Source organism: Lissotriton vulgaris, chromosome 7, assembly GCF_964263255.1.
Source record: "Lissotriton vulgaris chromosome 7, aLisVul1.2, whole genome shotgun sequence".
In the NCBI taxonomy this organism is placed as follows: domain Eukaryota; kingdom Metazoa; phylum Chordata; class Amphibia; order Caudata; family Salamandridae; genus Lissotriton; species Lissotriton vulgaris.
In genome coordinates, this window is record NC_141695.1 from 769,548,626 (window position 1) to 769,562,540 (window position 13,915).

The 13,915-nt window shown below is 46.2% G+C and overlaps 1 protein-coding gene across 1 annotated transcript in view; it reads left to right on the forward strand.

Moving 5' to 3' along the window:
- The window catches only part of TTYH2 (tweety family member 2), a 384,443-nt gene extending 375,297 nt beyond the window's left edge, over nucleotides 1-9,146 (forward strand). Inside the window, exon 14 of the mRNA XM_086930996.1 lies at nucleotides 7,026-9,146. Within this exon, the coding sequence (XP_086787122.1) occupies nucleotides 7,026-7,106 (81 nt within the window). The 3' untranslated portion in view covers nucleotides 7,107-9,146. The remainder of the gene's footprint in view (nucleotides 1-7,025) is intronic.
- Nucleotides 9,147-13,915: the final 4,769 nt, after the last annotated feature.

Here is a 13,915-nt window from a genome sequence, read left to right on the forward strand (position 1 = left end):
CTTATACCAATGCCTGTGGTGGGGGTGCCCTTTGAACGGGTGGGGATCGACATCGTCGGTCCCATGGAACCACCAACAGCATCAGGGCACAAGTTTATACTGGTGGTAGTGGATCATGCCACCAGGTATCCTGGAGCTATTCCCCTTAGGACCACTACAGCACCTGTTGTGGCAAGAGCCCTAGTTGGAGTATTCTCCAGAGTGGGCTTCCCTAAGGAGGTCGTCTCCGACAGAGGTGCAAACTTTATGTCGAGCTACTTAACTGCTATGTGGAAGGAATGTGGTGTCAACTACAAGTTCACTACACCCTATCATCCACAATGCAATGGGCTTGTTGAGAGATTCAACAGGACCCTGAAAGGGATTATTCATGGACTACCAGAAAAGCTTCGGCGTAGATGGGACGGCCTGATCCCCTGCCTTTTATTCGCTTACAGAGAAGTCCCACAGAAGGGGGTTGGCTACAGCCATTTTGAACTTTTGTACGGGCATCCTGTGAGAGGACCCCTATGTTTGGTGAAGGAAGGATGGGAGAGACCTCTCAAAAAGCCTGCAGCCAACATAGTGGACTATGTGATTGGCCTCCGCTCGCGGATGGCTGAATACATGGAGAAGGCATCTGAAAACCTTAAGGCCAGCCAAGAACTCCAAAAAGCTTGGCATGACCAAAAGGCTGTCTTGACTGTTTACCAGCCCGGACAGAAGGTGTGGGTGTTGGAGCCAGTGGCCCCAGCAGCACTCAAGGACAAATGGTCCGGGCCCCACACCATCCTGGAGAAAAAGGGAGAGGTCACCTACCTGGTCGACCTGGGAACTCCCCGGAGCCCCCACAGGGTGCTTCATGTCAACAGGCTCAAGGCATATGTCGACAGGAAGGACATGAGTTTGCTCATGGCCCTAGATGAGGGACAGGAAGAAGAGAGTGATCCTCTCCCCGACCTGCTCACTCAGAATCCTGACGATGGATCGGTAGATGGTGTTGTCTTTTGTGGCAGCCTCTCCGAACATCAACAGAGCGACTGTAAACAGGTTCTTCAGTCGTTCAGACATATGTTTTCTCTAACACCCAGTCAGACCGATTGGTGCACCCATGAGGTTGACACTGGTGACAGCTTGCCCGTCAAGAGTAAGATCTACCGACAGCCTGATCACGTTAGAGACTGCATCAAGAGTGAAGTGCAGAAAATGTTGGAGCTGGGAGTCATTGAACCCTCGGATAGCCCTTGGGCTAGTCCCGTAGTTCTAGTGCCGAAACCTCACACCCAGGGCGGTAAGAAAGAGATGAGGTTCTGCGTAGACTACAGGGGTCTCAATGCAGTCACTAAGACTGACGCCCACCCAATACCAAGGGCAGACGAGCTTATCGATAGATTGGCTTCGGCCAACTACTTAAGTACGTTTGACCTGACAGCTGGGTATTGGCAAATCAGGTTAGCTGAGGGCGCCAAGCCTAAAACCGCATTTTCAACCCCGGGTGGGCATTATCAGTTCGTGGTGATGCCCTTTGGTCTGAAAAATGCACCTGCCACCTTCCAAAGGTTGGTGAATCAAGTCCTTACTGGGCTGGATGACTTCTGTGCGGCGTATCTTGACGATATTGCTGTCTTTAGCTCCACCTGGGAGGATCACGTGGTCCACCGGCGGAAAGCGTTAGAGGCTCTGCAAGCAGCAGGCCTCACTATCAAGGCCACCAAGTGCCAGATAGGGCAGACACAGGTTGTATACCTGGGCCACCTTGTAGGTGGAGGCCAGGTTCAGCCACTGGAGAGCAAGATACAGTCAATCAGGGACTGGGCTCCTCCAACCACCCAGACTCAGGTTCGAGCTTTCTTGGGCCTGACTGGTTACTATAGGAAGTTTGTCAGGAACTATGGTTCCATCGTGACACCATTAAATGAACTGACAAGTAAGAAAATGCCAAAAAAGGTTCAGTGGACAGCGAGCTGTCAAAAAGCATTCGATGACCTAAAGCAGGCCATGTGCACGGCGCCTATCCTCAAGAGTCCGGACTACTCCAAACCATTCATTGTCCAAACAGATGCTTCTGAGTTGGGTGTGGGAGCTGTTCTTTCTCAACTGAATTTTGATGGTCAAGACCAGCCCATTGCTTTTATAAGCAGTAGGCTGACCCCTAGAGAGAAGAATTGGTCAGCTATTGAGAGGGAGGCCTTTGCTGTGGTTTGGGCCCTGAAGAAGCTGAGGCCATACTTGTTTGGCACTCACTTCAAGATTCAGACCGACCATAAGCCCCTCTTATGGCTAAATCAGATGAAGGGTGAAAACCCCAAACTGCTTAGGTGGTCCATTTCCCTACAGGGGATGGACTTTACAGTGGAACATAGACCTGGTACTGATCATGGCAATGCCGATGGGCTCTCCAGATATTTCCACTTAGAACAAGAAGACTCACCTGGTCAAGGTTAGCTTAGTGTTCCGACGTTTGGGGGGGGGGTCATGTAGGAGAGTAGGGTCTGCAATCCTATGATCACCCAGATTTTTTGCTTTTGTTTCACTGGTTTACGACTTTCTCTGGCTGTGGGCCTGCCAATCAGACCCACAGCCTGGCTGTTCTCTTTCTAAATTACGATATGTACCCTAGGTGCATTTACCAATTGGTACTGGGCCCACTTATCAGACCCCGTAACGCAGGGCATAGGCGTACCCAGGGCCGTCAGGGGCTGCAGCATGTATTATGCCACCCCTGGCTGGCCTCCTAAATTTGACACAACTGGCTGCATGACAGCTGGGGCAAAGTCGTGTAATCACCCTTTGCTTTAGGTATAGTAGCTCTATATCTAACCATACAATGGACACCCGAGTTCCTATCAGTCACTCCTATGGCAGGCCTTGACAATCCTGAAGGCAGAGTGCGTGGACTCGTGTGAACTAGGTTCTCGCCCGAGCCGAGCCCGGTTGCAGCTTGCGGAATCAAGACCCAATGGCTGTTCCATGATAACGCGTACCACATCGGTAACTTCGGTGTCGCGTTATCAAGGCATGTCGAGTAAGGTGTCATACGAATCGGGATGCTGCCCCCTCACCAATTCTGGCGACGAGGTTAGCATTCCGCCCTTCTAGAGGGACACGACATGTACGTAACTGTGAACCCCGGTTAAAGTTAACTAAAGCCTCAGCTCCACAAAATGGATGCTGCCACCACAGACACGAGTCTGACCTCCTGCTGCTGGGAGTCCTTCCAGCGAGGAGAGCTTGGACAAAGGGTTTCCTGGCGAGGGCGGTGTTCGCACCGTCCCAGACAGGGTTTGTGTATTCTGGGTAGGTAGGGCTTTTGCGAGAAGGTGACTGCGGAGTGGCACCCCGGTGCTCACTACGCATCTGCCGGTCAGAACCAGTTCCAGGGGCGCCAGCCCTGGCCTGGGGAAAGTCCGACAGGGGAGAGGGGTGTAACTACCCCCCTTCCTGGTCCCACCCTTAGGGCAGGACCTAGTCATGTACCCACCCCTTTCTTTAGAATAAAGGCCGGAGCGGGGACCCTTCAAAATTAGATCATCTTTGAATCAAGAACTACTTTCTACGAAAGGACACTCAAGACTCTTCTCAAGATTTCTCCCTTGTGACTAAGGAGTAGTCACCCTGCATCAGCGGGCACCATCTAAGAACTCTGCGGTTTGCTGTAAGTCCTTCCTCAAGGAATCCGACGGCCCAGCTCGACGAGAACCGGCTTCCCTGGCACCTCTGACCTCTACCTACGTCATCAGCTCAGCTGTGATCTGTGGGTGCGACGAGACCTCGAGGGACCGGCCATCATCAGAACCTGCACGCTCTTAACCAGCACGACCATCGAAGCAATTCTCTGGTGAGTGCTCTGGGGTCCGAGAAGCCCCGACCCTGAGCCGCTCCAGCACCGAAGTGCAGTCTCCCAGCATCTCCACGATCTGCGTGGGGCCCTTCTGCTCGCTGCTCAGCACGTTGTCTGGTCACTAGCCGCTGGCTTGTGCCCTTCTGTGACAACATCCGACAATCAACACTGCTAGTCTGGTTGCTCCAGACTGGCCCTTGCTTCCATCTTTGCGAGAAGCACCCCGGGCCCTCCTGGTCCACTCAAGACGCCATCTTAGGCCCACCACGTGGCCCTGAGGTCTGCCAAGGCTTGTGGCCCCATCCTGGGCCCAGCGACGCCGACAGCATCATCCTTCGTGGGACAGCTCGCACCTCCACCGTGGTCGCCGACAACGCCTCCTGGTCCGTGAGACTGCAGAGCCTAGCGTCGCCCACTCACCTAGTCGAGGTGACGGCCAACCGGTGCCTTCCTGGTACCCTCTGACTACTGGCTGGTAGTACGAACTTGGTCCCCTCTGCTTTCAGGTATCATCAATCTCTGATCCAGGCTTGGATCCCTACGAACTATTCATCACTGGTCGCCGGCCAGCAACTCCTTTTCTTCCGGCTCCTGGCTCGTCAGCGAAGACCCCGACGCCTGTAAGACTTGTGCAGCCGCAGCCCTCGTGGCTAGGTAACTCGGCATTTCGGTGCCTGCATAGCCTCTTTACTCTAGGGTCCCGAGTCCCTCGCTTCCGACTTGCCTTATCGGGTCCGCCCGAGACCTTAAACTTTCCGTGTCCTCGGACACTTGTTTTAATTGTGCACTTGAAGTATTTTCCTAAGAGATTTGGTTTGTGCTTAGTACCCTGTCCTCATAAAGAGTACAGGGCTGTTGTGATTCTTAATAAATATACTGTTTATTTTCATAACACTTGTGTGGTGTCCTTTCACTGGGTGTTCAAGGGGTACATGTGTGGTAAACAGCTGGCTTAACGCGCCCTCTCGAGTCTTTAGCCTTAGACTGCTCGTATCCACGCTACTAGGATAGCTGGTCTATAGGTTGACTTACAACCAAACACCATAAGGGTCGTTGGAACGATACATAGCGGTCGCTAGAATAGCGAACGTTGCATATCGGGCCAACTTCCCACAGTTGGTAAACAGGTGGCTTTGTGGGGTGACAAATGGTGGCCTTCGGAGTTGGGTGTGACTCCCCTGCCAGCGGCAGAGATAAAAAACCTGGGGGTGTGGCTTGATCCTTCTCTGAGTTTCATCTGTCATACCAAGAAGGTGGCGGCTTCTTGCTATGGCATCATCAGAGGACTTCGACCCATCCTCAAATTCTTTGATGCACCCATAAGACAGCTGGTGGTCCAAGCATCAGTGCTGTCCAGGCTGGACTATGCCAGCTCCCTACTGGCGGGGGTTAACCAGTCAGAATTTCTGCGGCTCCAGCGGGTTCAAAACGCTGCGGCCCGACTGGTGACAGGTCTGCCTAGGCGGTGCTCGGTGTCCAATGCCCTGCGCTCTCTCCACTGGCTCCCTGTGCAGCAGAGGATTAGATTCAAGGTTCTCTGCCTTGCATTTAAAATCCTCAAGGGTACTTCCCCACAAATCTTGGAGAAACTGCTGATCCCCTATGTCCCCTCTCGCACGCTTAGATCGCTAGGCCAGAACTTAGCAGTGGTCCCGCGTTTTAAGTTGAGCAGAATTGGTGGCTGCTCCTTTCGAGTCCTGGCAGCGAGCTGGTGGAATTCTCTTCCTCCACAAATCCGGGCCATCGATGAGCTCCTTCAGTTTAGACTGGCTATCAAGACCTTTTTATTTGTTTAGCTCATCTGTTGTGTCTCTTCTCCTTTCTGCCCGCTTTTAATGCTGTGTTGTGTTTACCTTCTCAAAGCGCCAGGACGCCCCTTTGCTGGGGCAGCTGTGCGCGGTACAAATAAAAATAACATAACATAAGTAACAAAGAAGTCTGAATAGGAAGAGCCGTAGTGGGGCACTAAAAAGACCTGTCCATATCCTTATGCAACAGTCAGTTGAATGGCAATATGACACAGGAAATCCAAAAGCGACATCCAGGGTTCATTGTGATCTTTTCTGCCACCCGAAGGCAGACTGCGTTATTTGGAAGACCTGATAACCTCTTTAGATGCTACACACCTGTAATTTGGACAGTTGTAGCTAGCCTTAACATCATAGAGGCAGCACAGCCTTAATAAAAAGCACTACTGCCAACAATCTGAGCCTTCAGATCCACCCATAACAAAGTGACATTGTCTTTTTGGGACGCATAAGTGTGTTTAATCCTTCTAATTTTGGCAGAGTAGAAAAAGCAGCTGTTTAAATAAAAAAACTTATCCTTACATTGAAATGACTGCATAGTGGTGCCTGGGTTTGAACCACATGGACAGCTTTTAATTCATCTACAGGCACCAGATGGGCATTACACTAGTTAGTGTAGGAAGAAGTCACAAAACCGGCCCATAGCTCAGAGCCTGTACACTGCCACCAGTAATCATGGCGCAGAAGGCACTTGGAGAGCAGACTATATTTCTTTCAGATATACATCTCATTTTTCTTCTTCACTCTTCCTTGAGAATCTTTACTCATTTCCACTTGAACAAGAACTTCAACCATCTCATCATTTGAATAAAGTTATTATCTTGGCTTTTTCTTCAAGAGCTACTTGAAGCTGGTACTCTTAGCTTACTTGGCTCAATCTATTGAACCTTTCTATGTATAACTAGGAGTTTGGTATATTCCTGCCAAAGGTTTGTGTGGATGAATTCTGAAGACTGCTAAATTTCAAAGTGTTTACTTGTGTCTCAGAAAGCAACATGTGTAGTTGAGAAATATATCAATTGCACTATTTCCTTGCCAGGCCGTTGTTCAAACCATCACTTTCTGGTTAAAATTCTGTCCACACACAAACATATTTATAGCGAGATAACCTGCAATAGTTCAAATTGAAACTCTTTTGAAGGGCACATATGCTATTCTCTGATGCACCACAGTTTTCTCCCTCCGTGAGAGTAGGCACGTCAGGATGGTACAGTAGCAGCTTATGACAGTTTAGGGTCATATTATAGCCCCATAGTAAATACTTGAAAGAGTGTATGTATGTGAATCATTTGGGGTCTGGCAACGGCTCTTTGGTACTCTAAGGATTTTCTGTTCAATGGGCAGCACCCAGACAGCTTTTTAATGTCTATAACATTTCAATTTCTTTCTCCTTCTAGTATTCACCCAGCATGAGGGCCAACTACCTTTCTGTTGCTGATGAACAGATACGACATTATGGGACTGACGTTACCGCCTAGAGGTCCAGCACAGGTTCCAGGCCATGGCAGGATATGGACTACATCCTGCACAGGTTCGAGAGAATGCCTTCTGTGGAATCCATACTATGACCTGGGAGTATCTTGCACCACTCCCTGTGTGGATTCTGGAATACATTCCTGGGCATGATCCCTATACAAACACTCTCGGTGCATTAGTAGCCACACTTTGTGCAGGTTCCCTAAAACATCCTGTGCAGCTTACGGTCCAAATTCAGCATGAGTTCCATGTACACTGCGTGAATCCCTTGCTATGGGTTGGGCAGGTTCCAGACTATGCCCTTTATGGACTCCATGGCATACCCTGCACAAGATCTGTGCCACACACTTGCAAGTTCCAGATAGCACCTGATGCAAGCTTGGTGCTGTTGCTGTACCAGAGATGGTCCCGACAATATCCTGTGCAGATGTCTGCGACACAGCAGCTTACCCAATGGTGGCCTTCATTATCGCGTGTGTGTGTTTTTTTGTCAAAATACAGAGGTGTGTTGTTGCACACCAGATGGTATCTAATGGTATGCTGTTTTTGCCACAATGGAGTGCGAACATTTGAGGCACCGGTACCTGCTCTGTGGAGACTGTGCTTGTCATGGAAGAAGTGGTGCTGTGTATTAACTTCTGTCTTCCACCAGCGACCTTCTTTAACCTTTAGCGGTCACCCTCCACACATTTTAGGGCGCAATTTATAACTTTCTACATTATAAAAAGTGATTTCGGGAGAAGACAAGATACTGTCTATCGCCAAGTTAACAAGGAATGAACAGGAGGGACATTGTGACAAGCCTCTATATTATACTGTATTCTTCATAAAATGAAAATAAAAACAATTGTACTTAAAACACTATCCCAGTGATTGCAAGAGGCCCTTCTGGAACAGGAGTTTTTTCTCCGGGATGAACAGTCTACAAACGATAGATCAGCATTATCTACTATGGTCAAAATCTGACCCGGTTCCTCTATGCACCTGTAGTGGAGTATGAGGTTGGATGACAACGCATGGATGTCCGATCTTTGCTGTTGGACCTTGGTTGTGAGTGAGGGGGTGTGGGGTATCTGCTTTGACTGCTCTGTCTATATCTTTTGCAGTTTGTTTACTCCGGCCCACTGCGCCTTCTCCATTTTTGTTTGTCCTCCTTTGGTCACTCCACAGCGCTGCAAAAGTTACCCTTATTTTTACGTCAACTTCATATTTACACTTTGATGTGGCCCCGGGGAGTGCATAAGATGTGTATTTGATTTTGATTAGGCCAATCAAAATAGGGTACTCTTGCACAACTCCTCAAATATAATTGCAACTTAATATCTCTGTGAGCACTCCTTAAAGGTGTGAAATATTTCACACAGTTCTAAGCACCTTTAGGACTTTTATCTGTCCTTTCCCAAGGCTGAATGACTCCAGACTCTGCCTTAGCTTTTAATTATTTTCGATCTAAATATTATTTCTCTGAGTCCTTCAGCAGAGCTCCCATTCTGGCAGAACTTCCCCAGAAACCTCAAGTTGCGACATTGCAGGCACATTTAATTTGATCTGTTAATATTGAAAATTGTCACATAACGTGAAAAAAGATATTCCTCTTATACAAAGTCAAGAATTGCAGGTTTCTCTTGATAGAAAAATGAGGCATAGTCATTAAAGTGAAAGGATGAATAAACTTATTTAAAAGCAAATAATAGGTAACTACCTAATAACCTTTGCTATGCTCATGTATATTTTAATTGACAGCCTTCAGGATCACAACAGATACCGTTGTCCGCCTTAAAGTAGGACATATTTACCAAAATACTATCTGAGTCTTCAACACACAACCCCGTTCAGCACTTGAATTGGCCCCGAAAGGAGCAAGATTTAATGTCCAATGCTGACTGACACACAGGCTGGTTTGTGCCTTTCCATCGACCACAAGTAAGCATTGGTCTTGTCTTCTTTGCTTTGATCCCAGCACTAACGCTCCTTCACAGGCGATTCGTGGTTCTTTGAGTATGACCTAGTTAGCTTGTTTAGGGCTCGGCTTGAAAGGAGACGACATGAGCGACCTTATTAGTGGCAGAGTGTGCTTTTCATTAGCTAGATGTCCATGTTAATTTCAGTTATTGCAGCAGCAAATGTACCAGCAAACTGGGGTGCTCTGGCCCATAGGTAAATCCAGGAGATTTTGCAAAATGCTGTGGCTGCTAAAAGGCCAGCATAATTGGGTCAGATTGGCACATTTTGAAACCAAGCCCTCAGAGGCACCTAGAGTCCCAAAATGTTCCTGTTTACAGATTCGTCAAACGCAATCTAAATGATGAAGCTCAAATATGTTAAATCTGAAATGAGGGCATTGTGCACAGTCAGTAAAACTGGAGAGTCGCTGTGCCACCAAATTTGACACTTCTCTCATACCGGAATAAACTATGCAAGAAGTGAAGCAGACTCTGTTATCAGCATTCTTAGTAGGATAAGAGAAGGCAGTTTGACTCAGAAAAAATTAATTTCCCCCATAAACAAATTACACAGAGTTCTGGTTCATTGGGGATCCTTCTGTACAAGGGATGTGTGAGTTGCAACCACAGTCCGAGCAGTGAGGACTTGTTGGCAAATGTAGATCTTTTTCGTAAAGGACATTAGGTTTTTCATTGCTATTACCTTAATAGGTCCGAATTTTCACTTGATTTTAATGGAAGTAGGCTATCCCTTTATTAAATTATTACCAGGAACTGCTATACTTCCTTTTAAACCTGCACTTTCTATTGTGGGCTTAATGGGTTGCCCCTCCTTTTCACACTTAAGAACCCAATGATGAGAATAAACACCTACTTGTTTGGTGTTTGAGGGGTTTTTTCCCATCTCTTATTTTATCCCACCTTTTCTCCCTGCTGTGCTTTTTCATTACCCTTTTTTCCTCCTGGCAAGATTGTGTTTGTTTTGTTTTTTGAGGGGTAGTGTTATGAAAATCTTGACGCTCTTATGTTGTTTTGGAATATTTGATAGCTTGGGGTCTAAGAGCGTTTTTGCTGTAGCCCTTTCTCTCCATTTGTTTTGCATTAAATGTATTAAAGTGCCTGGTCAGTCTGCAGTCAGAGCGGTCTGTCCTGTAGGGGAACTGAAAAAAATCACAACAATGAGCTTCTGAAAGGCAGCTAGAATAGTTCACATTCCACCAAATTTTAGGTACCACTTCCTGGTATGTAACTGTCTCACCCTTGCTAGCCCTTAAAAGTAGAGAGCCGACCAATGGTCTGACTTAATTGCAAGAGCTTGTGTAAGAACCGAGCCGTCAGAATTGTCAGACCTCCGTCTTGATGAAGATGGAAGAGAGAACTCCTATAATAATAATAATAATCATAAAGCATTTATAAAGCGCAATGGTTACGCCACTCCTCAGGATCCGAACGATGCACAAGAGGTCCACCTCCCGATACCCCCAATTCTGAGATGTGAAACAGAATGTTAGAGTGATCAAGTGAGGGAAAGGATTAGGAAGGGAACAGCAGGGAAAAAGGAATGAAACCTGAAGGAAGAGAAAGAAATGGTTAACCCACAGAATAAGACTACTCTCAGCAATTCTCACGACCGAAAGAAAGCCACATACCTCCAAAAGAATACTGCAAACTCTCACGTCTCCCACACTGTAACTGCAGCTTCCCCAAACTATTAGTTCCTCCTTCCTTCTAACCACAAAAACAAACAGATCAAAAAAACATTAGACTCCACACATAGTATAGCTCAATACACCTGTGTACTTTCACTCAAGTCTAGTGTACACCTACCCTAAACAAAAATGGTAAGTAAAAACCAAAAAACGTTCTGAGGCCTTCAATAAATAAATCAAAATATATCCAAGATCAAAGTGCTTGTCGCTTGAAAATGAAAAGACAACTTTGAAATAACTTTGTTTTTTGTGCAAAATCAATCCAATATTGTTTCAGTAGTACTGTATGGAACCCGACTCCGTGAGTGACCGAACTCGCAGGAGTAACAATATGGAACAGGCAAGGCAGTTCACGAACAATAAGAAAAGAAATCAAAATACATTGTCCCGGGATAATACCACATAACCAAATACAGAAACAGGAAACAGAATACAAGTCACTTGGATTTCGCTTGTATACTGTCTTGCATCAGCAACGTAAACGAATGCCGTTACCTCACCACAATCCCGATTGCCAGTACGGTGTCTCCTTAGAACTGAAGCCGCAGTAGCTTCTGTTTGGTATCCAAACTCTCCTGCGAGAGTGAATGGCCTCCGATATCCTCCCCGTTACCGCTCTGAGTACTCAGAAGGTAACCAGAGCGGGAGATGGAAAACCAGCCTGATTCCGCAATCCGGCAAAATGCACATCAAGCGGAGTGGACAAAATGTTTCCTTACACCGGTCTGGAACAAAGTAAAAGAACTTCCGGAAAACAATAAAAAATCCAGTATTACGCCCACCGACGTACAATGTTCATATTTAACGGCCACAGATGGGCAGAGTTTGAACTACAACAACTCCCATTGCCTCATGGGAGTTGTAGTATTTTTCATAAAAAAGGCCTGTAACACCGTTGTACTCAATTGATGCAGGCGCCATGCTTTTATTTCCTGACAAAAATATTTGCCATGCAAGTCATGCACCAAAGATGTAAAAATATGATAATCTCATCAAATTCAAAAAAGTGCTTTTCACTTTAGGCCACCTGATTATATCACTACATTGATAGGCATTTATTAAAAGTGATAGTTTTTAAACATGAACTTAGAAACATTCTTGCCTATCAGCCCTGAAGAAAATGTCATTTGTGTGTTCCCGGTATATGGCATAGATTTTCACTATAGATGCAGTAGCATTATAAACTATTAAATAAAACATAAGGATTTTTTCATAGCGCACATGCTGACCTGGCGTATTTCAAGGTGCTCTCATATAGGATAATACAGAAAAAAGAGGCTCTGAGAAGTAAAATATTTGTCTATGATCACAGTTTGATCAAGTTGAAAGCTGAAACTGATCCCACGTTTCCTGGTTTCACATTATATCAAAGGTTAGTCTTTAACTCCTGACATATAAGATTAGAATGTGGCTGACAAGCAGAAACCCCAAGAAAGGTTAGCTAGTTTTTGGCTTGAGGGCTTGCCTGAGTTATGCATTTGGCTAGAGTCCGGCTCGAGCTTTCAGTGGCTCGCCCACCTCTACTTAAGAGTTATCAGCCTGCTCAACAGCCAATTCTGTCGCTATGGTGAATGCTATACAAATGCCACTATTTACTCATTTTTGTATCAACTCCACAATGACGCTACAACGCTCAGAGCACAGTCCCCACAGTTGTTGCTTTTGGGGATGGTCCACTTCTCCTGACAGCAGTAATAGCGCGGCTGGAGGTAACACTGGTCTACAAAAGCGCTCTGTATGAAAGGGCACAGCCCTCTGCCTGGGGACAGGCCCAATACGTGAAGCTACACTCATCTGCTCAGAGCCAGTTCTGGCTTTTAGGGATTAAGGAACCAGCAGAGAATCATTGGCTGCCTTTATATCTATCCAAATGCCCAGCTCAACAGGAAGGTCAAGATGTCCAGGTCCAACATGGTTGGGGAGAATAGTCGAACAGTGCACTGATTGGGTGTGATGCAAAGCGAGACCACCAGGCGGCTTGTCACCCAGTTTTAATAACCGATATAGCAGTTTCATGAAGGGACTGAAGCATGACAACACTGTGAACACCCTACCCAGGTTAACACTTCCTTCCTGTGTTCATTCGGTACAACAAAGGTGTCAAGTGTGAAGGTCCTGGAATGTTACAGAAAGGGCCTTCTCCACGCACAAAAATCTCTGTTTATGAAGTAATAGAAAATAAACTACTACTTTGAGACAATGGTGGATATTGCTTCCTGGTACATAATTAAAGGTGTGCAGTGATAAATTGTGGCATGGCGTTGAATTCATTTAATGTGATGTACAGCAAATAGGTTTGCCCAGTTCTCACCTTTGTAATTGTGGGTAAATTGCTAAAGCCACTTATTCCTATTGCATAAGGGCATGTTAGTGTTATTTTTTGTATATTTAAAAACAACACTCTGTGTGGTTTTGGTTGCTGGCTAGAAGAAACTCTTGTTAACAGTCCAGTTATGGGGTTTTTTCCCCGCACATAGCTAGATATTAGGGCCGTAGTCACAATCCACATTTTTAAATGTATTATTGGCCTCACACTCACGTCCTTGAAAGCATTCTCCATTCTCCTGTCAGTGTGTTAATGGGGCACTAGGCCATCCCGTGTTTGTTATTTGGGCTTTACTTATGCTCTTGGGTGTAGGGGCATTAACACAAGACGAAGCCAGTTCTTGCACATTGGCTTCACACAAAGGAATAATTAATTAATTATTTTAGGTTCATAATCGAGACCGATGTCCGCAAAACGTTGTTGGTGACCTGACTCCTGACCTAGTAAATTATTGGGTCCCCAGGCCGGTCTATAAAAGATCCTCAAAGAGGAAGACTGTGATTAAGCAGTGAGGTTTTCCATCCGGAGGTCAATGCAGAGCCATTGTCTGCTCTCTGATTTTTCAACCTCTCTCCAGTTATGTTGAGAGTGCGCAGGTGCACGATTTACAATCTCTCACCTGTTGGATCTTTTTAAGTTGACTGAGACGCACAGGGAGTCAGCTATAATAAGACCATTCAGCTTTCATGAAGCCTATTTGGCCCCAAAATAAGGACCAGGAATCAGTAATTGAAGTTAAATCGTTTTATTACAAATTAATATTCAGTCCAGTATATATGCATATCAAGAGACTATTAAAAAGATACAGAATCACAGCTGGCAAGCTGAAATAC